Source organism: Malus sylvestris, chromosome 9 (genome assembly GCF_916048215.2).
Source record: "Malus sylvestris chromosome 9, drMalSylv7.2, whole genome shotgun sequence".
Classification (NCBI taxonomy): Eukaryota; Viridiplantae; Streptophyta; class Magnoliopsida; order Rosales; family Rosaceae; genus Malus; species Malus sylvestris.
In genome coordinates this window covers 30,532,422-30,556,040 of record NC_062268.1, presented here as the reverse complement: position 1 = coordinate 30,556,040, position 23,619 = coordinate 30,532,422, and the positions used below count along the sequence as shown (strand labels likewise).

Here is a 23,619-nt window from a genome sequence, read left to right as displayed (position 1 = left end):
CCATTGTTGGAATATTTAAATTATTATTATTATTATTATTATATTAAATTTATTAATTGAATGGAAATTAGAAGTTGAGGCTTTTGGTATATAGATGTGTCTATTCAAATGAAGAGTTGCAACTTTTGATTCTTCATGAATAGTCACATGTTTTCCAAAGAGGTATCTCTACTTTTATAAATAGGGAAGCCCCCTATAATCATAAATAACTTTTCATTGTTTTACAAAATCATACATAGAGTGCATTAAATATTAGAGAATCTCATTAAGTCCATATGAGAGAGTTTTTCAACACAATCGTGGTTCATGGAGCCTTGTGATTTGGAGTGCTACTATTAGAAGGACGTGGTTGTTGTATCTTGAAAGACAAGCGCCGATCAACCATGAGCACCGTAGTGGGGCGTAAACTTGTCTTAAGAACAGAGTGTCTAACACTTGTCTCGACCGAATTTTTAGGTTTTTCTAATCCATTATATCATGTTCATTTAACATTGGTTACTCATGTGTATGCATTAATTTTAATATATAATTGCATGAATTATTTCTTAATTTTCTATGTGAATTAATATAGCAATTAGACCCTATTTATCCAACACCCAATACTTCTAACGTGCTTTTGAAATGAGCTCTTAGGCAATAATTTGGTAAATAGGTCAACATCGAGGAGAGCTTTAGAAATGTAAAATACAGCCAGTTGAGCCCCAAGCTCTACTCATATGAGGACAAAGAACACTACTACTTTGAATACAGCTATATAGATGTACAAATTCTCCTCTGCCTCTAGCTTGGATAGTAAGAGAGGTAACGTCAAGTACTTCTTCAAGTCCTAGAATGCCTTATCCTGGAAACTTGTCTTGTAAAGCATGTATCTTGGGGAAGTTGAATCCTCAACCCTTAACTACAAAGATTATTCACAACCCCCTAAGTTTCTTCATAAGATTCAATGGAATATTTGTGGACTTATTCAACCAACATTCGGACCATTCAGATGTTTTATGGTGTTCGTTGATGCATCAACATGTTGGTCTCATGTCTATTTATTGTCTATGAGCAATTTTGCCTCTGTGAAACTCCTAACTCAAATCATTAAGCTTATGGCTCACCACCATAATTATTCAATTAAGTCCATTTGATTGGATAATACTGGAAAGATTACATCGCAGTCTTTCGATGATTATTGCAATGTTGGGGTTGAAGTTGAACATCCAGTACCCCATGTTCATACCCAAAACGTCATGGGATAAGTTTTTATAAAGCTCTTTCTAGTGATAGCTTGGACCTTGGTTATGCGAACCAAGCTATTTGCCTGGGGCTATGCAATATTGCATGCAACCATATTGGTCCGCTTGAGGACCACTATTACCCAATCTCATTCATCGCTACAGTTAGTTATTGGGTATGAGCCTGACGTTTTGCACTTATGTGTATTTGGTGTGCAGTCTATGTACCAATATAGCCACCATTACATACCAAAATGGGTCATTAGAGAAGAATAGGAATTTATGCCGGTTATTAGCTACTTAAAGCCCTTGATAGGCAATCACTTTACCACATGTTTTGCGGATTGTCACTTTGATGAAACAATTTTTCTATCATTAGACAAAGATAAGAATGCTAAAATTCTAGAAGAGCACCACGAATTGTCGTGGATTACCACCATTATGTCTCATTTAGATCTCTGCACTGCCTAGTCTGAAACTGAAATTTGTATTCTAGGTATATAGAGTATTGTTCAAAGCATGCTGGATGCTTTTATCGATCTAGCAAAAGTGATGAGATCACATATATTTGTTGTGAATGCACCTTCAAGGATTGGCGTACCAAACATATGATGTAATTTCGCCCTAAAAGGATGAGTCGTCCTCAAAAGAGGATCGGCTGCACCTAGCTCGTGGCCTGGTACATTGACGGCCAACCAATCATTTGTTTTTACCTAGAAGCGTAGCAGACTTCTTGGTTCAAAAGATTCACAACCCAGAGGAGTAAAACATCATAAACCAGTGAACCTAGTGTGCATCCAACCATTGCCTACTCAACCATTCCAACACATAAGGTTATTATAGATTACGAAAATGTCTTGAACGAGACGAATCCACCTTCCGAGAATCATGAGATTTCGGTCCATTATGAAAATTTGGATGAGCTTTGGAATCAGACTGAGATGATAGTCGACGATGTCTTTGCATACATAGTAGCTACTGATATCATGCTAAGCATGACATTGAACCACATTCCATTATTGAGTGTCGATGTAGAACAGATTAGCCAAACTGGAGACAAGCAATCGAAGTTGAACTCGATTCACTTGCGAAATTTTGACACGTAGCTCATACACTTACACATGTAAAGCTCGTTTGCTACAAGTGGGTTTTCGTAAGAAAGCGTAATGAGAAGAATGAAATAGTGCAACATAAGGTACACCTTGTAGCGCAATACTTCTCTCAATGCCTTGTGATTAATTATGAGGAGACGTATTCTCCCATAATGGACATTATAATGTTCTTACTTTATCAGTTTGGTAGTTTCCGAAAAACTAAATATGTAGCTTATTGACGTGGTAATCGTGTATCTCTATGGGGATTTTGATATGGAAATTTACATGAAAGTTCCAGAAGGACTTACATTCACTAGATCAAATAGTTCTAGACCACTTAACACCCTTTCGATTCGACTGAGGAGATCACTATACATATTGAAATAGTCTGGACGAATGTTATATAATCGTGTGAGTGAATATATAAGTTAGGGTTATGTGAACAATGAACTATGCCAATGCGTGTTGATCAAGAAGTCATATTCCGGATTTGGGATTGTTGCAGCTTATGTTGACGTCATGAATCTTATTAAGACTCCAGAAGAGCTTGAGAAAATTGCCGCACACTTAAAATTGGAATTTGAGATGAAAGATCTTAAGAAAACTTGAAGATCAAGTATTGTTCGGATAGAATCCTAGTACATCAGTCGAACTACACTAGAAAAGTGTTGCGTTGTTTTAATGAGGATAAAGCGAAGTCTTCGAGTATTTGTATGGTAGTTTGGACACTAAATGCTAAACGAGAACATTTCTGCCCTAAGGAGGATGTGGAAGAGGTGTTAGAGCTCGAAGTTCCATACCTAAATACAATTGGTGCTTTATTGTACTTGGCTCAGTGCACTAGACCGGGGATCTCCTTTGTTGTGAATCTTTTGGCAAGACACAACATTGAGCCCACATATAGACCTTGAAAGGTGTTAAATACATTTTTTGCTACCTCAAAGGTACAACAGATTTGGGATTTGTTCTAGCCCTATAACTCCTCGAGAGAAGCCCCTGCCTCTTCGGTCCTTAGGTTGATTCTTGCCTTGTTGGTTATGCTGACGCAGGTTATTTATTTAACCCACACAAGGCATGTTTTCAAACAGGTTACGTCTTTACCATTAGAAGCATCGCAATTTCTTGAAGGTCTACCAAGCAAACACTAGTTATGACTTTTTCGAGCTATGCTGAAATTCTCGCCCTGCATGAAGATACTCATGGATTCTTTTGGCTGATATCAGTAATGGAACATATTCGAAGTATTAGCAGTCTTTCTTCCATCGTTGACATTCCTACAACGATCTATGAAAACAACGCTGCATGTGTCGACCAACTTAAGAAATGATACATCAAAGGAGACAACACTAAGCACATTGTGTTGAAATTCTTCTTTTCACATCAGCAACAGCAGCATTAAGATATTGAAGTCAAGCAAATTTGTTCTCAAGACAACCTAGCAGATTTATTCACAAAGTCATTGCTAAAGTCTACTTTTCAGAAGCTCGTCTAAGGAATTAGTATATGTAAACTTTCTGACCTGAATAACTTTTAGTTCTCATCTTTAGAAGTTTTGTTAAACTCAGGAGGAGTATCCATAAGCATACTTCGTGGCCAAAGAACTTAGGGCTCAAGATGCAGCATAATATTGAGTACTGGATGATGGGCTCGCTTTTGTTCGACGGTAATGGCGGTGATGGGAAGGAGAAAATAAAAATATTATTTATTTTTTATAAATTCAGAAAAAAAAAAATTATTTTTTATTATTTTATAATAAAAAAAATAATATTTTAATAAAATGGACTAGGCTATTTTTTAGGGGTGGAGATGCTTTGGCCTATTACTGTTCACTGAGATATATTATTGTTCACTTAAGTGAATAAATGAGCTGGGTGCTGGTGCAAAGTCTTTAGGGGTGGAATTGCTCTAAGGGGGGTGGATTGTAACATCCCACATTGCCTAGGGGAGTGGATCCTGTAAACCTTATATGTATATTCCCATCTCTATCTAGCACGAGGCTTTTTGGGAGTTCACTGACTTTGGGTTTCATTGGAACTCCGAAGTTAAGCTAGTTCGTGTGAGAGCAATCCCATGATGGGTGACCCACTAGGAAGTTCTCGTCTAAGTTCCCAAAAACAAAACCGTGAGGGTGTGGTAGGGGCCCAAAACGGATAATATACGGTGAAGTTGAGCCCGAGATGTGATGGGGGCTTGGGCTGGGATGTGACAATTTGGTATCAGAACCAATCCTTAACCGGAAGTGTGCCGACGAGGACGTTGGGCCCCTAAGGGGGCTGGATTGTAACATCCCACATCGCCCATAGGTGAAGATCCTGTAAGCCTTATATGTATATTCTCATCTCTACCTAGCACGAGGCCTTTTGGGAGCTCACTGGCTTTGGGTTCTGTAGGAACTCCGAAGTTAAGCGAGTTCGCACGAGAGCAATCCTATAATGGGTGACCCACTGGGAATTTCTCATGTGAGTTCCCAGAAACAAAACTGTGAGGGCATGGTCGAGGCCTAAAGCGGACAATATCGTGCTACGACGGAGGCGGGGCCTGGGATGTGGTAGGTGCCTAGGCGGGGATGTGACAATTTGGTATCAGAGCCAATCCTTGGTCGGATGTGTGCCGACGAGGACATCGGGCCCTAAGGGGGGTGGATTGTAATATCCTACATTGCCGAGAGGAGTGGATCCTGTAAACCTTATATGTATATTCCCATCTCTATCTAGCACGAGGCTTTTTGGGAGCTAACTGGCTTCGGGTTCCACATCGCCCAAGGGAGTGGATCATATCTAACTGGCTTCGGGTTCCATCGGAACTCCGAAGTTAAGCGAGTTCGCGCGAAAGCAATCCCATGATGGGTGACCCACTAGGAAGTTCTCGTGTGAGTTCCTATAAACAAAACTGTGATGGCGTGGTCGAGGACCAAAGCGGACAATATCGTGCTACAGTGGAGTCGAGCCCATGATGTTGTGGGGGCTTGGGCCGGGATGTGACAATTTGGTATCAGAGCCAATCCTTGGCCGGAAGTGTGCTGACTAGGACGTCGGGCCCCTAAGGGGGGTGGATTGTAACATCCTACATCGCCCATGGGTGAGGATCCTGTAAGCCTTATATGTTTATTCCCATCTCTACCTAGCACGAGGCCTTTTGGGAGCTCACTGGCTTCGGGTGGATTATAACATCCTACATCGCCCATGGGTGAGGATCTTGTAAGCCTTATATGTTTATTCCCATCTCTACCTAGCACGAGGCCTTTTGGGAGCTCACTGGCTTCGGGTTCCGTAGGAACTCCGAAGTTAAGTGAGTTCGCTCGAGAGCAATCCTATGATGGGTGACCTATTGGGAAGTTCTTGTGTGAGTTCCCATAAACAAAACCGTGAAGGCGTGGTCGGGGCCCAAAGCAGACAATATCGTGCTACGGCGGAGGCGGGGGCCGAGATGTGGTAGGTGCTCGGGCTGGGATGTGACAATTTGGTATCAGAGCCAAGCCAATCCTTGGCCGGATGTGTGTCGACGAGGACGTCAGGCCCCTAAAGGGGGTGGATTGTAACATCCCACATCGCTCAAGGAAGTGGATCCTGTAAACCTTATATGTATATTTCCATCTCTATCTAGCACGAGGTTTTTTGGGAGCTCACTGGCTTCAGGTTCCATCGGAACTCCGAAGTTAAGCGAGTTCGCACGAGAGCAATTTCATGATGGGTAACCCACTGGGAAGCTCTGGTGTGAGTTCCTAGAAACAAAACTCTGAGGGCGTGGTCGGGGCCCAAAGCGGACAATATCGTGTTACAGTGGAGTTGAGCCTGGGATGTGGTGGGGGCTCGGGCCGGGATGTGACATTGACGATGCATGCTGCAGCACTGGTAGTTTTTCACGTTAAGAGTAAATCAGGAACTTTATTTGTTAGTAAGGGTATTTAGTATTTTTATATCAAATTTTAGTTATAATTATCATAAACTAAAAATGTTGGTTATAATTCTATATGTGGTCAAAAATTTTGGTTATTTTTCCAAATTTCCCATCAGAAAGATATACATATACCATATGTTGATAAAATACATTTAACCTGTGATAGAGGTATCCATAAAAATAAATAAAAATTAATCTACCTATCTTCTATGGAAATAGTTCAAAAATTGCATCATCCATGGATTTATAAATCCATACTAGTATATATGATGATAAATATAGTACCTGCAACATAGATTTGTAAACACCTTTAATCTATGATGGAGTTTGAAGAAAAAAATTGAGATACGAATTAGGAGCAAGAAAAATGAGAAACAATGTTTAATTCTTATATTTAATCCTAAATTTGTGTAAAACATAAACTTATAAATAAAGAATGACATTTATCACAATTTGACAAAACAAATTATAAAAAAATTGAGGTAAATAATCAATGAATAGTCATAATTTAAAAGCTCGTTTGACAAGTGCTTTTAAACCATTGAAAACGTTTTTAGAAGAAAAAAAAAATCAGTTCCAGAAGCACTTAAAAGTGCTTGTTTTCTGCAAGAAACACTAATTAAGTGTGATTAACTTGTATTTTTACTGAGGATTAACTTTAAAAGCATTTTCTTTAAAAACATTTTTTAACCATTTAAAAACACTTACCAAATAAGCAATACAGTAGACCCAATCTAATAATAACACATAAAATTAAACTTAGGGGTGTATTCAATTGAGAATGTGAGAGATTTTAATGGATTTATAAATCCATGAATTTTTATGGAGTTTAATTGATTTGTAGAGATTCCATATAAAATTTTGATTCAATTCCCTCGAAATCTCATGGGAAGAGGTGAGATTTGTGGATACTTAAAATACACTATGAAATCTCTCCAATTCCCTCTAATTCCTCAACTTTCTCAAATTCTCTAAAATCAATTTCTAATTGAATACACCTAGAATGTTATAAACTTCTTTAAAATCTTAATTGAATACACCTGGATTTCTAAGGATTTTAATAAACTATTTTAAAATTCTAATTGAATACACCTAGAATTTCAGAGAATCTCTTAAAATCCTGATTGAATACCCCTAAATTCATTAAAAGAATTAAAATCCCTTAAAATCCCAATTGAATACACCCCCTAAATCACGTTTACTCGGAAAAAAATGTCATTGCAACTGAGAAGGGAAACAAGTCCACGCGGATTCGTAGCTGTGAATTGGGAGGACGATTAAAGAATAAACATTAAAGGGGGAAACAAATTCACGCGGATTCAGATAAAACAAAGTTGAAACAAGCACGTGGATGAAAATGACGTCGTACCACCTTCGCCACCACCGTTACTTTCACCACTATATAAAAATAAAACGAATCCCAGATCCCGTTGCCACCCTCCTTCCTTCCGCCACTGCCCCTCCCTCCCTCGCCTTCTTCCCTCGGAGGCTTCCCGCCAGGTATCTCTCTCTGTCCAAACTCTGATAGTAGCTGGCCTAGTGTTTATTTCAGATCTGTCGCGTTGAATTTTAGTTATTATTTCCCTAATTTTAGTCAATTACCCACAAAATATGTGTAACAGATCCGAGTCAAATGTTGGTTGGATTTGAGTTGATTTGAATTTTTTTTCTGGATTATATCTTTTGAATTTCTGGGAAGACAGAATTTTGTGGTTAGATATTGTTTTGTAAATCGGTTTGAGCTGTCTTTACTATTCGCAAAACCAATTTTAAACCCCTAATTTCTGAGGCGATTTTGGGCGACGACTTCCGATGAAATCGAAGCCGTCTCAGCTTGGGTTTTGATGCGAAAAATTACGGCCTTTTTGGGGCGTTTAACCTCGAATTGGTGTATGTAACGGAGGAATCCTCTCAAAGGTGTGACTTATTAGATCTGCTGTAAAATTTTCTATCTTCCTGTTTGGTTGCCTAGAAAGTAGAAAGTACAGAATTATCAATCAAAATAATTAGGGGATGGGGTTATCGTTTCTGGGTTTGATCTCTTTCTGTGTTTGTTTCTTGATTTATCAAAGTTAAATCGAGTTTAAGTCCGTAAGATAAGCAATTTTAAGATTTTCTGTGGATCTAGAATATTTCTGGGAAAGTTTATCTGATTGTGTTTTTTTCTGGTGGTGCTGTGTTGTTATGGACAGGCGTTCTTTTGTGGAACAGGAAGGGTTTCGAAAATGAACCATTTCAATGTTCAGCAGCAGAACGCCTCTTTCGTGGGCTGTGAAGACATCCGAGGTTCTGCCTTGATGTCTGACACCAAGGAGCCTGTGATTTGCCCCAAGCCCAGGCGAGTTGGGATTTTGTCAAGCAACCCCATTAGGCCCTTGCGGTGGCAGATGAGGTACTTTTTCTTCTCCAATGTTGTCCCTTCCACCTTATGTTGGTTATTATGTTTTATTTATAGGTTATAACATGTATCTTCTCTTCTTTGCGATTAGCAGTCATCAACCCGAGTTATGTGACTCAAAAGCTGGGGCAGAGCTTCTGGACCTTATTCTCAGGAAGGTAAACTTGTTATTTCTTTTCCTTATGATTAATTTTGGTTTCTATGTAAATGATGATCTGGATTCGGTTAAGACGGATAAACGATTAAATGATTGATCAAATTTGGAGCTGCATGCTATTTGATCTTACGCATTTTGCTTTTCCCTTATATAATAAATTGTGTAGATATCTGTTGCCAAATGACTGCACCACGGTGGTGGTGTTGTTTTGTACTCGATGTTATGATATTATGATTGGCTAACATTTTGGTATCTACAGGAGGGTTATGGGTTGGAGCAATCATCTAACGAGGTTGCCATATCGCCCCCATATTTTTGCGGTGTTTCCCCTCCTAGTAGGGCTGCTAACCCTTTAATTCAAGATGCCCGATTTGGAGATGAGAAGCTCACTCCTGTTTCAGCATTGCCTGTTCCATCTCCATCAACTTTATCATCGCCACACAAAGCAGGTTGTGTTAGAATGAAGTATGGGCTTAAACCTGCTGCAGTTAGAGTAGAGGGATTTGACTGTCTCAATAGGGATCGCCAAAGTTCCCGCATCCCAGCATTTGCCTAAACTTAATCGAAGTAAGTGTACATATAAGAAGGAAAGCTAAATGCCACCACAGCTCACGAGTACAGCGGACTTAACAAGAAGAGTGAATTTTGACAATTTTTTGAGAAATTGAGATCTACTAGTACTGTATATAGCGTAAGTTGTTGTTGATGATCATCTCAGTTGCTAATATCTGCAAGTAGTTTGATGGGAACATCACGAAAAGAGTGTCGAACTGTCAAACCTTGTGTTATGGAGAAGGGGTTTGTATATGTCTAAAGCCTTTGCTCCGTTGTAATGTAAGATGGGTCATAATTTTTCTGGCAATCACCAGGAAGAGTGTATAAAAGCTTAATTGTGATTTAGTTTGGTCTATTAATCTGTAAATGTATTTTGGTTATATTTTTGGGGATAAATGTGTTCTGGTAATTATCGGTACTTCTATATTTGCCGGCTATGCTTTATCTTGGTCTTGCCTGTATCTAAGAAAGGCATCTCGCAAATGCCTATTTTTCAATGTGCTTGCTAAGAAAGGCATCTCGCAAATGCCTATTTTTCAATGTGCTTGCTATGCTCGACTTATGTTGAATTTGTTATCCATGATGGTTGAACCTAATACTTCTTACTCACACTTTGAGGTTATTTTCTATTTGTTGGTTTGATTGATCGTATATTTTAATCTCCTCAAAATATGTTTGATCGTTCGTTGCTCAAGCTGTAGAAATACAACTTTGCTATTTCTACAGCCAAGATCGGTTAGACATTTTTTATCCCAATGTGGTGTGAGCCAAAAGCTCCCGATAAAAAGTTTTTGAGATTTAATCTTAAGATCTCGCACTTAAGTTAGGCTCAGGAGATGAATAAGAATTCAAGAGTTTTTAGAGTTTCCTAGCAAAGGAATGGTTACCATGTCTCTTTGTACCAATAGGGTTTGAGTATGATGGTTGCGCACGACGGTACAAATAGTGTGCTCTTATCGGTGGGGGTGAAACTTGTTATCCTGCCTTCTAAGTTAATCACTTGACTTGGGGAGACGTGACGATGAACACCATTTAAGATCCCCAAGACAAGGGGATCCTTAATTATTATTTTTATACTAAAAAAGGATTAGTTGGCGGCTTTCTTATAGTAGATTACTTTTTTCGGAGATCGGGAAGACTCATAAAAGCATTCCAGCCTCTCTTTGACCACTATCGTGTGAGTCACCAGTATCATGAATCAAATCCAGGACGTGTCATGTGGAATACGGATTTAGAATTCATCCCCAACCACTACCACTAGCCACCCCGTGGTGGTTAGACAAGGGATTCTTAATAGCATCGATAATTATGGCATATGACTAGGCGGAATATAATTATAAGAGTAATGCTAGAAAGACTAAATTTGCAAACTAAATGATGTATCACTAATTAGAAATGAGCATGTTAATCAACACTTAAGTAATAATATAGCATCAACTTTCATATCTTTTAGTTTATAAAGTTTAGTCTCTCTTGCATTCCCCTAATTATATCCAGCCTTGTTACTTATTGAGAAACCAAAAAGCCGTTGGAAGCTAGCCTCACTAACTAATCCGTAGCATAATATCTTTTGCTTGTGGACATGAGTAATACTACAAAAGCACTCAAACAGCGACCCAAAAGTGCTTTCAGCCTTGAGCAATTAACTGCAGGAATATGAATGCACTTAGATTTATTTATTTATTTATTTATTTATTTTTTTGATAAACTGGATTCAATAAAATCAGGATAAAGATGCCAGAAAGCCCACAGAGAGGCAAACAGCCGAAAAACAGCAAAAACAACTAGTAGTGTGAGGGGTCCGAGAGTCTAAGACGCGGCATCAAATGCACTTTGTTTTTACTGCTGCAACTTTGAAAAAAAAAGCAGCTTATCCGTTTGTTTATCTGAACAAATACATGTCCATAAGTGTAGCTATCAAATGATGGAGGATACAAACAATACCAGCTGCTCAATTAACAAAATATGCTATAGCATTTGTGGCTCTTAATTAAACCATCTACAAGGGGACTGTTTTACAACCTAATATACATCTCTTACGTGTTTTCCCTTCCCAACCAGTTGAAAAATTAGAAGAAAAAAATTTGAATAACTTCGTTGCATAAATGTATGTTCAAATGAATTTAATTCGCACAAAAAAAGCCGATTGGCACATTGCATTATCAAGCTATTTATTCGAGGTGATTAAACCAATCTCGGAGGAAAATTTTGAAAGCAGCCAAATTTCTGTCATGTGTCTTTCAGTCTATTTTATTTCTTCAAACTTTGGGTTTTAACTTTTAACCACTTGATGAGTTGTGTTTGAAAATAACGTTTGAATTTGTAATTTGTAATACTAAAACAATAAGACTCGAAGAAAATGCTAATAGTAAAACAATAAAAAAAAATTGTATATTATTTACGAATCACATTGCTAAACAATCTTCATAAATAGCAAGATTTATATACATGTTAGTGTATGCGTGTATTTCAATCTTATGAGAGATGTGATCAATATATAAGTACATTATCTCTACGAATAAAAATAAAATAAGGATATAATTTATTTCATGAATTTCTCAATAAACAACATCCTGAATCCGTTAAAACACCAAATTCGAAAACAAAAGAGATTGCCTCGAAAAGGGAAAGAAAATTAAAGAAACAAATTGACAAAGGTCTTGAAACCCTAATCAAGGACAAACTTAAACAAACCACCGAAACCCTTGGCTAAGAGCCACAATGGTACGTACAACAACAATATTAATTACGACGAAGAAACATGATGAAACATGAACAACAACAACAACAACAACTTAGTAGCCTGCAGGCTTGTAGGCGATGAAACTGATGCACTGCACTTGGCGGACGTTGTCGAATCCGATGATACGGATGAAGGCGTTGGGATAGGCCTTCTTGGCCTCCTCCAGCTCCTTCAACACCTGAGAAGAGTCGGTGCATCCGAACATGGGCAGCTTCCACATTGTCCAGTACCTTCCATCGTAGTATCCTGGGGATTTGTGGTTCTCACGGTACACAAATCCATGCTATATATACATACCACAATTTTGTTCAACAGGATTAAGTTAGGAAACAATTAACTTAACAAATTACAAATAAATGTATATATAATGTTAGAAGTTATTAACCTCCAACTCAAATTCCAAGCAGGGAACCCAGTTTTTGCGGAGGAGGTAATCAACTTCCTTGGCCAAGGACTCGGAAGAGAGAGGAGGAAGGTAAGAGAGGGTCTCGAACTTCTTCAATCCAAGTGGAGGCCACACCTGTTTTCATCAAAATATATTTGATAAATTCATTGTACTTCGGCTAGTATCTTTTTGTTGGCCAAAAAACTACACAAATATTAGTATTATTTCGGCCAAGTTAAACAAAAATACATATAAGTAATTTGGAAATAAATTCTATAATTTGCAAGCATATTTATTAGTTTGATATGTTAATTTATTAAACTGTTAATAATAATTTATTATATATCGACAGATAATGTAATAACTTTTGTACTAATTAATTATTGAAAATGTATTTGGTTACTATTGCTTTCAAATGTAAAATAAATGTGCTAACTGTGGCCAATATTTAACTGATAAGGAGAGAGGGCTGGCGACACAAAGAAAATATAGACATAGATGTGTTTGTAGGGTTGTATAGAGGATATGTAATAAGAGAGAGAAAAAATCATTCCCTTAGAATCAAATCTAATATAAGATTTACACAATCACACTTAAATAAGAAGTTTATAACACTAACACAATTTTATGGAATTGGTAATTTAGTAGCATCTATTAATTCTTACCTGCATACATTGCACTCTTCCTCCATTGCTTGCAATAGAGGTAATGTCGTTGCTCTTTCTGGTGACAGGGAAAGCTGAGGACGACTTGAGGCCAGTGAATGGAGCAACCATGCTGGCTTGAGCCGGGCCGGCACGGTCGGCGTAAACTGTAGACACGGTAGCGGAGGAAATCATGGAGGAAGCCATTGCTCTCTCTCTCTGCTTTCTCTTCTTTGCTAGAGTGCTTTACTTCTCTTGGTTAAATGATGCACAACTTCTATTCTCCCTTCCTATAAATAGTGCTCCGACTAGCAATGTCATATCCTACGGTCCTGATTCCACGAACATTTTACCAGCAAACACGGACCGTTAGATGGTGTAAATGATGACATTACAGCATATAGACCACATGAAGCAGAGGAACAATTTGAATGCAAGCCTTATCACTAGGCACCACTATGACCTTGACACGTGGAAGGAGCTCACTTATCTAATCCAAGGGAGGTCGAAGGTGAATGTGTGATGGTGGTTCGCCTCTTATTTTGGTCAGTCTCTTCCCGGCGGTCGCTTTCCATACCATACTCCCAAATGGGGGTGAGGTGAGGAAGGCAGCTTATGTTCAAGCCGGAGCATTCATGATTTCTTCTTCCCCTTCTTCCAGGTTATCTATTAGGGTGCGTTTGTTGCACCGGATTATCTCGGATTATACTAGTTTCAGGGACTAAGCTAGACTAGCTTAGACTAGTCTACATTAGACTGATTTAGTGAAACGTTTAGTGCAATGTTGGACTAAGAAGTAGGACTCTAATATTATATTATTTAATATATATCTATAATATTTTATTATTAACTTAATGTATATTTATTAATATTGTATTGTTAATTTATCTTTTTCCTATTTTCTAGAACCATCCAGGAATCATCTTTCATCTAACCTCTCATTTTTTTCTCCGCCGTCTCTCTCCCCTCTCCATCTAACCTCTAATCCTTTCCTCCCTCTATGTATCCAAGTTTCTTCGCTCCTTTTCTCCCTCTGTTGCACAGATGGTACGAATTAAAATCACAAAAAATGGAGACATGCCTTCCCCCAAAAAACCCCAACCCCTCCCTCTCAAGCTTAGCATCGCCAATTCAATGGCAGCCATGGTGAGTTTTCCTGTTCAGCTTCCTCTCTCACTTCCCTTTGTTTTTCCATTTAAATCCCTCTCTCTCTTCCCTTTGCCTCTTTTCATGTCCAACTCCGTGAGTGGTAATCAAAATATTGGTGGTCACCAGATTCTAAGATTTTAGGTCGTGGGGGGCTGCGGTCACTGAAGAAGGTTGCTTGAGACGGATTTGGCGAGAAGCAAGCAGCGCCATCTAGTCCTAGCTAATACCATGCTTTTGGTTGGGATTAGCTAACGACAGCTAGTGAGGCCCGTAGTCGAGGCGAGTCCGAGCTAGCGTCATTAAAGCTAATCCTTTGCTTTGCCAAATGCTGGACTACACTAGCTGTTAGTCCAGTCCAGTCTAGTGAGAGCTAGGGGTGTAAAAAAAACACACCCTTATTTTCCTCCTTTGGAAATACTTACATGCAGATGTGGGTAAATTTTCACTTGTTACAGCATACCCTTCAGCACAAGTGCTTCTTCTTTAGCAATGGAACAAACAAGGTGTGTATTTTAGGTTGTATTATAACCATAATGGTTTAGGCTTGCTAAGGTCTTTGATTATGGATAATGTTAGGGAGACCAAGTTTCTAATAACGGTAAGCTAAGGTTGATTAGGATGTCAATGAAGAAATTGAATATGTACATAGAGGGTAAGAATGTACTTCTTTACTTTGTAGTTGATTATGGTTTTTGACAAAGTTTGTCAAGTTTTAAGAGTCAAGTAAGTTGTCGATTATTAATTACATCGATATTATCTCAATTTAACCACTTACACAGCTCATCATGCTTTGAAATTTATAACAAAATGCTTGCAAGTGGGATCACATTTAGTGTGACTTATTCTGTTTATATAAGTTGTAATTTGTTATGTGAAGTCCAATGTGAGATTCTTCACATCCCCATCATGTGTGACCAAACTTTAGTAAGCCGCATGTGCAACCAATTCTACTTCGATGGCCTCATTTTTCTTCTCAAGCATCATAAGATTCTTCACCAGTTCAGGATCTTGTTCACATTTAAAACAATTAGTTATGAGGGAACCCACTTTGACACAATATCAACATTTCAAAGTCGGGCCAACGAGTGACTCCACCACACTACCTATCCCAACTTAACCACCAGTCTGCCCAACAAGTGTTGAGTTTTGTCAAAATGCCTCTTTGCAATAAGGAGCAAAACCATTAAAATTGATTCTATCACTTTTTAGATGTGGAATGGCATTCTTCAACAAAGTTGTGATCGAAACTGTTGTTTTTGTTGTTTTTTTAGAATTTTTTTTTAATAACCGTTGTTATTGTGGGAAACGAATTCTACACAAGCATAGAATTACTATGGTGTCCTTGCAACCAATTTGAAAGACAGTTAAGATTGTCACACAGGCGTGGTATGAATTAAAGCCCCTTGGATACCTAAGTTAGACTAAAATGAGGAAGATGAATCACAAGTTATGCGTTCTTTGGCTAAAGAATAGTTACATTTTTTTTTTTGGAATGAACATGTCTTTATATAATAATGTACATGAGCTTGATGATGATTCATTTAATTAGGGCACATGTGATGCTCTCTTAGTAGTTGGTTTTAACCCGATGTTGTCTTGTTCATTAGTTAACGATTGACTAAAAAGACACGTGATGAGGGATACCAATCAAGAACCCGGTTTAAGGAAAGCTCTTAACATGACCCAAATTCATCGTCTATGTCCGAGCCACGATTGTAGGAATGGTCCAACACCTTGGTTCACGAGAGGCCATCATGGTCCAACACCTTGGATTAAGAGGTAGTCGGTCAATCCAAACCAATGAGCCAATATTAGATTGACCATTACCATGAAATCGAGTTGAAAAAAAAATCCATAAGGAGACTGGGATCTGAGTCAGTTAAAGACTTTTATTGTTGTAGTTGCGAAAGGAGTTTGACCCCAACTACCTCCGCCACGATCTATGCTATATTCTTATACAACATACAACTGGAATTAAAGAAAAAGATAAATTACACAAAACTACTTTAATTTTGGATCGCATCACAATCTCATGTCTCATATTTTAAACATTGCAATGTTATACCTGAATTTATGAATTTGTTGCAATGTCATACTTTCGTTAATTAATCTGTCAAATTAACTGTTAAGTGATGATGTGGCAATCAACTTGTGTCAATGGTCAAACAACTAATAATAATTATTAAAAATTATTTATAAAAAAATTAAAAAAAAAAACCCAGCACAACACTCACCCCAACTGTCTCCTTCCTTCCCCAGAAGCCAAAACCACCATCCCACCCCTTTCTCTCTTGCCATGCCTAAACCCAAAACCACCAACCAACCCCTCTCTTTCGCATTCCCTCCTATATTCTCTCTCCATTTCTCCCTTTCATGCTGCAACAGTGGCCTCGTCGGCTCCGCCATCGTCTGCAAGCTCCAAGCTCTAGGTTTCATGAACCTCATTGTAATGACCCGAACATTTATATTTGGAAGCAAATACTAAAATAGGCCCAAAGTTTATTTTGGAAGATAATCACCAAATTCCTTTTCTTAGACAATTTCCAAGAAAAGATTAAATCTCAGTTATTTTATTATGGCTGCATCTAACCTCTTCGTTAGACTGCCTACGTACCCTACGAAGGGATCAAGCTATTCGTAGTTCACAAATTCAATCTTTAACTCATTTCCAAAATCATTCAAGTGACTAACAATCACTAACTAAGTTCAAAAAAGTGATTCACACCAATTGCATATCAAACATAGATTTAGAATATCGAAATTAGCTTAGAAAGGCAGTGTCGACTCACTGTCCATTTGCCGCTGCACGTGGCGGTTTTCAGCTAACGAAAACTCCAAATTCCGATGAACTCTAAAAATTACCAAATTTTACAGGGTTGTAGAGTTCAATGAGATGAACAATTTTCATACCTGAGTTGAAGTCCAATTCGGCCAGGAAACACCTCAAATAGACCTCGAACCCCCGGAAACCCTTAAATTGGGTGTTCTTGATTCGACTCCAAAACCGTTATGACGTCCCAACCAATGCTTGGGCTTTGTTTAGGGGCTCAAGAGGAGTCTAATGGTGGTATTAATTGGATGAAATCATTTCAAAATTTGTAGATCTCGGGCAATAACCACTGCATCCACCAGTGCTGTTTTCCCAAATTCAAAGCCAAATCTCTTGATTTTTGGGGTGTAATAATAGGAAATAGGAGATGATGTTGAGTTGGTTCTAGGTGGTGGGTGGCTGCAACTAGCTGGAAATTGGCCGAGAGACCATCGGATTTCATTGCTCCCGTTGGTTTGGGTCACACGAGTCAAGAGACCCGTTTCCCCCTCCCTATTTTTTTTTCTCCTTTCCCTCCTTGTTCTCTCATCCGATTGGGATCACCCTCATTTTCCCTCATTTCCTTTCCATCCCAACCACACACGTGACTTCAATTCAAAGCTCCAGATTTGCTGGAGTTTTCAAGATTCAAGGCACAATGATCATTTTGTCTCTATATTTACTAGTCTATAACTTCTTCGTTATAGCTCCATTTCATGAATGGTTTTCGTCCACACGCTCGTGGTATTGTCCTTTATCCAAATATGTCAAGAAACATGACAAAATATATGAGAATAAAATACGTCATTGTCAAATTACGTTTATTCAACAAGGGACATTTTCGTCGTTTCACTTTCCGGTAAGAATTTCTACATAATCATATATTTTTTACATTTTTTTCTAGGGTATTACATTCGTCCCCCTTTAAAATAAATCTCGTTCTCGAGATTTCTACCCTTGAATAAAGAAAAAGGAATTAAAGCTAATTTCACCATTCTATTTATAGTGAATAAAATCATAATCTCAGTTTACGATTTTATTCAAGCCCCAGAAATAAATACTTCCACAAGGTAATCATTTATACTCAGGTTTCCTAGCACGCTCATTGGTAGAATAGATATTGAAAATTTTAGCCATACATATTGGCAAAATAAATATCACATCAAGCCATAATTCACATTGGCAAAATAAATATCACAATCATTGGTAAACCACTTACCATCATTGCCATATTCATCATTGGCAAAAGAATTATCATAAATTCTCAGCTGTAACCATTGTCGACCAAATATATATCAAAATTGAAACCCATAATCATTGGTGGCTAAATAAATATCACAATCTCAAGCCAAACCATTAGAATTGGCAAATCAAATATTAGAAACTCCAACCAAAATCATTGGAATTTCCAATCACAATTATTGGTAAAACCACTTACCGTCATTGACTATACGTAGCCGTTACCACAATTCTTCCTTAAAATTTCTAGCCACAATCACTGGCGATATCAAACATCAAAATTTTTTTGCCATATTCATCATTAGCAAAACAAATATCATAAATTTTAGTCGTAACCCTTGTTGGCAAAATAAATATCAGAATTTCAAGCCACATCTACTATTGGTAAAACCACTTACCATTATTGCCATTTTCATCTGTGGCAAAACAAATATCATAAGTTCAAGCTGTAACAATCATCGGCCAAATAAATACCAAAATACCAAGCCATAATCATCCATGACTTGACAAAAATCACAATTTCAAGCCAAACCATTTAAATTGGCAAATCAAATATAAGAAATTCCCACCAAATCATTGGAATTTCAAATCATAATCAATGATAAAATCACTTACCATTATTGGCTATACACATCCGTCACCACGATTCTCTTTCAGAACTCGGGTGCCAACATAATCCAACTTGATGACCGGTCCCACGGCCGATTACCCTCACTTCAATCTGACCACAATAGTACGAAGTAGGGTAACGAGAGTGTTCATTTAATCCTACATCTTAGAACTATATATATATCACATGAATGCCACTTTATTCACAACAATTTTGAAATAATGCACTCACAACATAGATGCCTAGCTCATTGTCCACGTGCCTCCGCGCGTGGCGGTTTTCGGCGAACGGAAACTTCAAATTCTGACGAACTCTAAAAATTACCAAATTTTACAAGCTTGCAGAGTTCAATGAGAGGAAAAACTTTCATACCTGAGCCAAAGTCCAATTTGGTTGAGAAATACCTAAAATAGGCCTCGAAATGTCGGAAACCCTTAAATTAGGTGTTCTTGATTCGACTCCAAAACCGCTCCGACGTCCCAACCAATGTTTGAGATTTGTTCAGGGGCTCAAGGGGAGTCTAATGGTGGTATTAATTGGATGAAATCATTTCAAAATTTGTGGATCTCGAGCAAGAGCCACCGCACCCACCGATGCTGTTTTCCCAAATTCAAAGCCAAATCTCTTGATTTTTGAGGTGTAATAGGAAGAGGAGATGATGTTGAGTTGGTTCCAGGTGGTGGGTGGCTGCAACTCACTGGAAATTGGTTGGGAGACCATCGGATTTCATGGGTCAAGAGACCCGTTCCCCCCCTCTTTTTTTTGCATCACCCTCATTTTCCCTCCTTTCCTTTCCATCCCAGCCACACACATGGCTTCAACTCAAAGCTCCAGATTTGCTAGAGTTTTCCAAATTCAAGGCACAATGACCATTTTGTCCCTATATTTACTTGCCTATAACTTCTTCGTTATAGCTCAATTTCACGAACGATTTTCACCCACACGCTCGTGGTATTGTCCTCTATCCAAATATGTCAAGAAACATGACAAAATATATGAGGATAAAATACGTCATCGTCAAATTACGTTTGTTCAACGAGGGACATTTTCATCATTTCACTTTACGGTAAGAATTTCTACATAATCATATATTTTAAATTTTTTTCTAGGGTATTACACTCGTCCTCGGCACCCACACTAAGCTCGACCTCACCCGCCAAACCGACATCGATTCCTTCTTATCTGCCCAGAAACCCTAATTCGTGATCGCTCCCGCCACCAAAGTTGACGACATTTACACTAATAACACGGATGTGGCGATTTCATCACTGTCAATCTCTAGATCCAAACCAACATCATTGATGGCACCTACCGATTCAGAGTCAAGAAGCTCATGTTCCTCGACTTCTCCTGCATTTACCCGAATTCGATCCTCAGCCCATGCTTGCTTGTTTGCTTAATTTGGTTTCCTTTTCTTCCTTTGATGTAAATTACATGGCTTTATTTGATTTTCTTGGCTAAGCCATTTACGATTCAGAAATTGGGTTTGACTGCTTTTGTAGAAATGGTGGTTATTGGTTCATGTGTGGCGATAGAGAGAAGTGAGGAGAAGGATGGGTTGGGTGGGATGAGGGTCATGAGGTTGATTTTTTTTAATAATATTTTACATGAATTAAAATAATTTTAATAATTACATATTTTTATTAGTTGACACAATTTGGTTGCCACATCAGCAAAATATGGGTCAGCCCTGCATTCGCCATGTCATCACTTAACGGTCAATTTAACAGATTAATTAACGGAGGTATGACATTGCAACAAATTCATAAATTAAGGTATGACATTGCAATGTTTAAAATATGAGATATGAAATTGTGGTGCAACCAATAATTGAGGTAGTTTTGTGTAATGTACCCTAAAGAAAATGGTCAAGAATCCTTTTGGGACAAGGACCTTGGAGTCACGAGCTCAGTGAGTGATGATCTAGTGCTAGGAAAGAAAATTGAGTTTTGAGTTGGAAAATGCTTCCTTCGGTGTTTTCAAGAGCTTTGAAATTAAAGAAATATGAAGTGTTTATATTTAAGATTTGTTGAAGTTGAAAATCAGAGTACTAAGAACAAACAAAAGATAGGCTATGAACATTATTTTATTAAACGAAAAATAAATAAGCAAGATTGTCGAAACGGTTACAAACTGAGAATTATATCTTGATTAACTTGTATTAACTCAATAAGAAAACTCCTTATTTATCAATAGTCAACCCTAATCCTTAAGAAGGAAGGAATCCAAATCCTTAATCTACAAGAAAACCAAAGACTTTAAAATACCCAAATATCCTTAAATAATAATAAACCAAAATGCTAAATAATTGAACTTTTCAACGAGTACCAATACGTTACTATAACAATATTAATATGATGTAGATATTTAGATACAATATTGTCATTCATGTTGCTCTTTGCATAATAGAAACAATTGAATCCCACATCGGCCTAGAAAGAGAGAAATAATAATTTAAATATCACCGAGGTCTTTTATGATAAAATCTCACACCTGACAAATTATGCAGGTGATAATTACCAAGTTGGGGACAATATCGGTGTTGTTGGAAGTGGGTCTTTGGCCCATCTCTTGTCTCTTTGATAATTCTACATGGTATCAGAGCCAAGGAGTAGGTTCATATTGCCACGTGATGGGTGGGTCCCCTTAACCCCGTGAGATGATGGTGGGTCCCTTAGCCCTGCGTGTAGGGTGAGTTCCCTTGACACCACGTGGTTGTGGATGTGTAGATCTTCCACGTGTGACCCACTAATTGGATTCCACATGTGAGGGGGCGAGTTGAATCCCACATTGGCCATAGACAGAGAGAAATAATAGTTCAAATATCCTACCCCACTCCAATTAATACTTATACTTTGTGATAAAACCCCAGATGACGGATTGTGCATTTAGTAATTACCAAGTTCAAGATAATGTTGATGTTATTGGTAATAGACCTTTAGCTCGTCTCTCTGATAAATCTACGTAAACTCCTCTAGAGCAAATCGACATTACTCGGCGATCCATTGACAAAGTAAAATAATAGAAGTTCCAACTTTGAAATTGAGAATGCCCACTTCTTAAATTTGGACAACCCTTACCTCAACATGAATTAATTATTGGGCCAGCCATATTATTAGACGTCTTATTTTTAATGGGCTCATTAAGGTAGGGGTTCTCATACAAATGCAGGATCCAAGAAGGGAGTCTACAAGTGCCATGCCTTATTTGTCTTTTTCCCTAAACGAAAGAGGAGGTGCTGTACATTAAGGCTTAAGTGTAGCGATAGTTTTTAAACTTGCCTCTAGTTTAATTTTAGTTTCTGAACTTTTATGTTAGTTTTTTTGGGGAAAATTTGATATTAGTCCAATTTGTACCCTAGTATTAGAATTCATCCGCTTTTTAGTTTTATTTTTTTATTTTTTTAAGTAGATCCAATGACTACAATTCCACATTATTATCGTCGTTTCTTTATTTTTATTTTTATTTTTTGCATACCCTTATTCTTATGATTAGTTATAACTGATAAGTTATGATAATTCCATAATTTTATGAAAAAGTAAGACGATAATTCTCTTAAATTTTAGCTTATTAACCATATGCACGTTGATCTTCTTCCTCTTTTTTCAATCCTCATCCATTTAGAATAATAATAGATACTCAAAGGCGAATTTGAGTATTCCTCTTAATACCACGGTCTAGTAGTATTCCCTTTTCACTTGTAAGTGAGATATCTTAGGTTCGATTATCGCCAAATATGACTTTGAACCGTATTATTGCTAGTTATTGTGAGACTTAACCCATTCCCCTACTTAGTGTAGATAATATTGTTTGTTAAAAAAAAAAATCATACATGCTCAAACAATAATAATATCTGCTCGACGAGAAGAACAATAGAATTCAAGCAAATTTTAGACTAAATTTCCCACCAATTCAGGTAGACAAAATTTAACATTAAAAAGAAGATAAGTTTAAAACCAACAAATTAGCATAATTGTTTTAGTGATGGGAGCTTCTGACCAAGAGGTACTATAAACCCCATTCACCCCACATAGGTGGAAAAACAATTCCACCATCACAGGTTGCATAACCTTTTCGCAAAGCACAAATACTAAAGAGATACAAAGAAGAAATAAAAATGAAGACTGCGGCAAATTAACATACCTATATGACATACCCTTGTTAAACCTAATACGTTCATGTATAATAAAACACCATTAAACTAACCTTGTGAAGACATCTTCCTAGCACAACAAGCACTGCAGTAGCAGCAAGCAATCTCGAACACTTTGAACTTTGAAGGTTGGTCTTTTGCACACTCACCACCACTGTATTACTCGAACCTATGAGGTGTTCTCCAGGTATGTGTATCGGTGGTGTATGCAGGAACCTTCCCTTGATATTTATACTACTACAACCCTAGCATACATTCCCATAATCATACGCTAGGATTCCGTATTGTACAAGGATACAATCTACCAAATCTCAATCCTAATAGGATAGTATCAAGATCCCTTATTCTCCAATTATAACCGGGTTATATTCCTTTACTTGGAGTCCAAGTTATAGCTTATAACTAAACCCTAATCACACTTACATTCCACATCAATCCTTATTAACTATATTGACCTATTAGTCGTTGGATTAGAGTCTAACATCCAACATTCGCCCACTAGGTCAATTAGTTAATTCAAGAAAGAATAATGAATCTGTAAGCATGATTCTTTATTGGTCAATGGA

At 37.7% G+C, this 23,619-nt stretch overlaps 2 protein-coding genes and 1 long non-coding RNA gene across 4 annotated transcripts; 2 read left to right on the top strand and 1 right to left on the bottom strand.

Annotated features, from left to right (window-relative positions):
• Window positions 1-7,559: 7,559 nt before the first annotated feature.
• Window positions 7,560-9,666, top strand: LOC126582333 (uncharacterized). Of its 2 annotated transcripts, none has more exons than XM_050246456.1 (4): window positions 7,560-7,711; window positions 8,404-8,603; window positions 8,701-8,767; window positions 9,026-9,666. In XM_050246456.1, the coding sequence occupies exons 2-4, from the start codon at window positions 8,437-8,439 to the stop codon at window positions 9,320-9,322; spliced, it is 531 nt and encodes a 176-aa protein (XP_050102413.1). In that variant the 5' UTR covers window positions 7,560-7,711; window positions 8,404-8,436; the 3' UTR covers window positions 9,323-9,666. The 2 variants fall into 2 exon arrangements, with proteins under 2 accessions (XP_050102413.1, XP_050102414.1); XM_050246457.1 differs by having other exon boundaries at window positions 7,561-7,711; window positions 8,704-8,767.
• Window positions 9,667-11,846: 2,180 nt separating this feature from the next.
• LOC126582332 (ribulose bisphosphate carboxylase small subunit, chloroplastic-like) lies at window positions 11,847-13,374 on the bottom strand. Its single transcript, XM_050246455.1, has 3 exons — window positions 13,115-13,374; window positions 12,450-12,584; window positions 11,847-12,347 (listed from the first exon to the last, which is right to left on the bottom strand). The coding sequence occupies exons 1-3, from the start codon at window positions 13,298-13,300 to the stop codon at window positions 12,117-12,119; spliced, it is 552 nt and encodes a 183-aa protein (XP_050102412.1). The 5' UTR covers window positions 13,301-13,374; the 3' UTR covers window positions 11,847-12,116.
• Window positions 13,375-13,799: 425 nt separating this feature from the next.
• Window positions 13,800-14,965, top strand: LOC126582334 (uncharacterized). Its single transcript, XR_007609465.1, has 2 exons — window positions 13,800-14,239; window positions 14,369-14,965. It is a non-coding gene; the product is annotated as an uncharacterized LOC126582334 (long non-coding RNA).
• The last annotated feature ends 8,654 nt before the right edge of the window (window positions 14,966-23,619 follow it).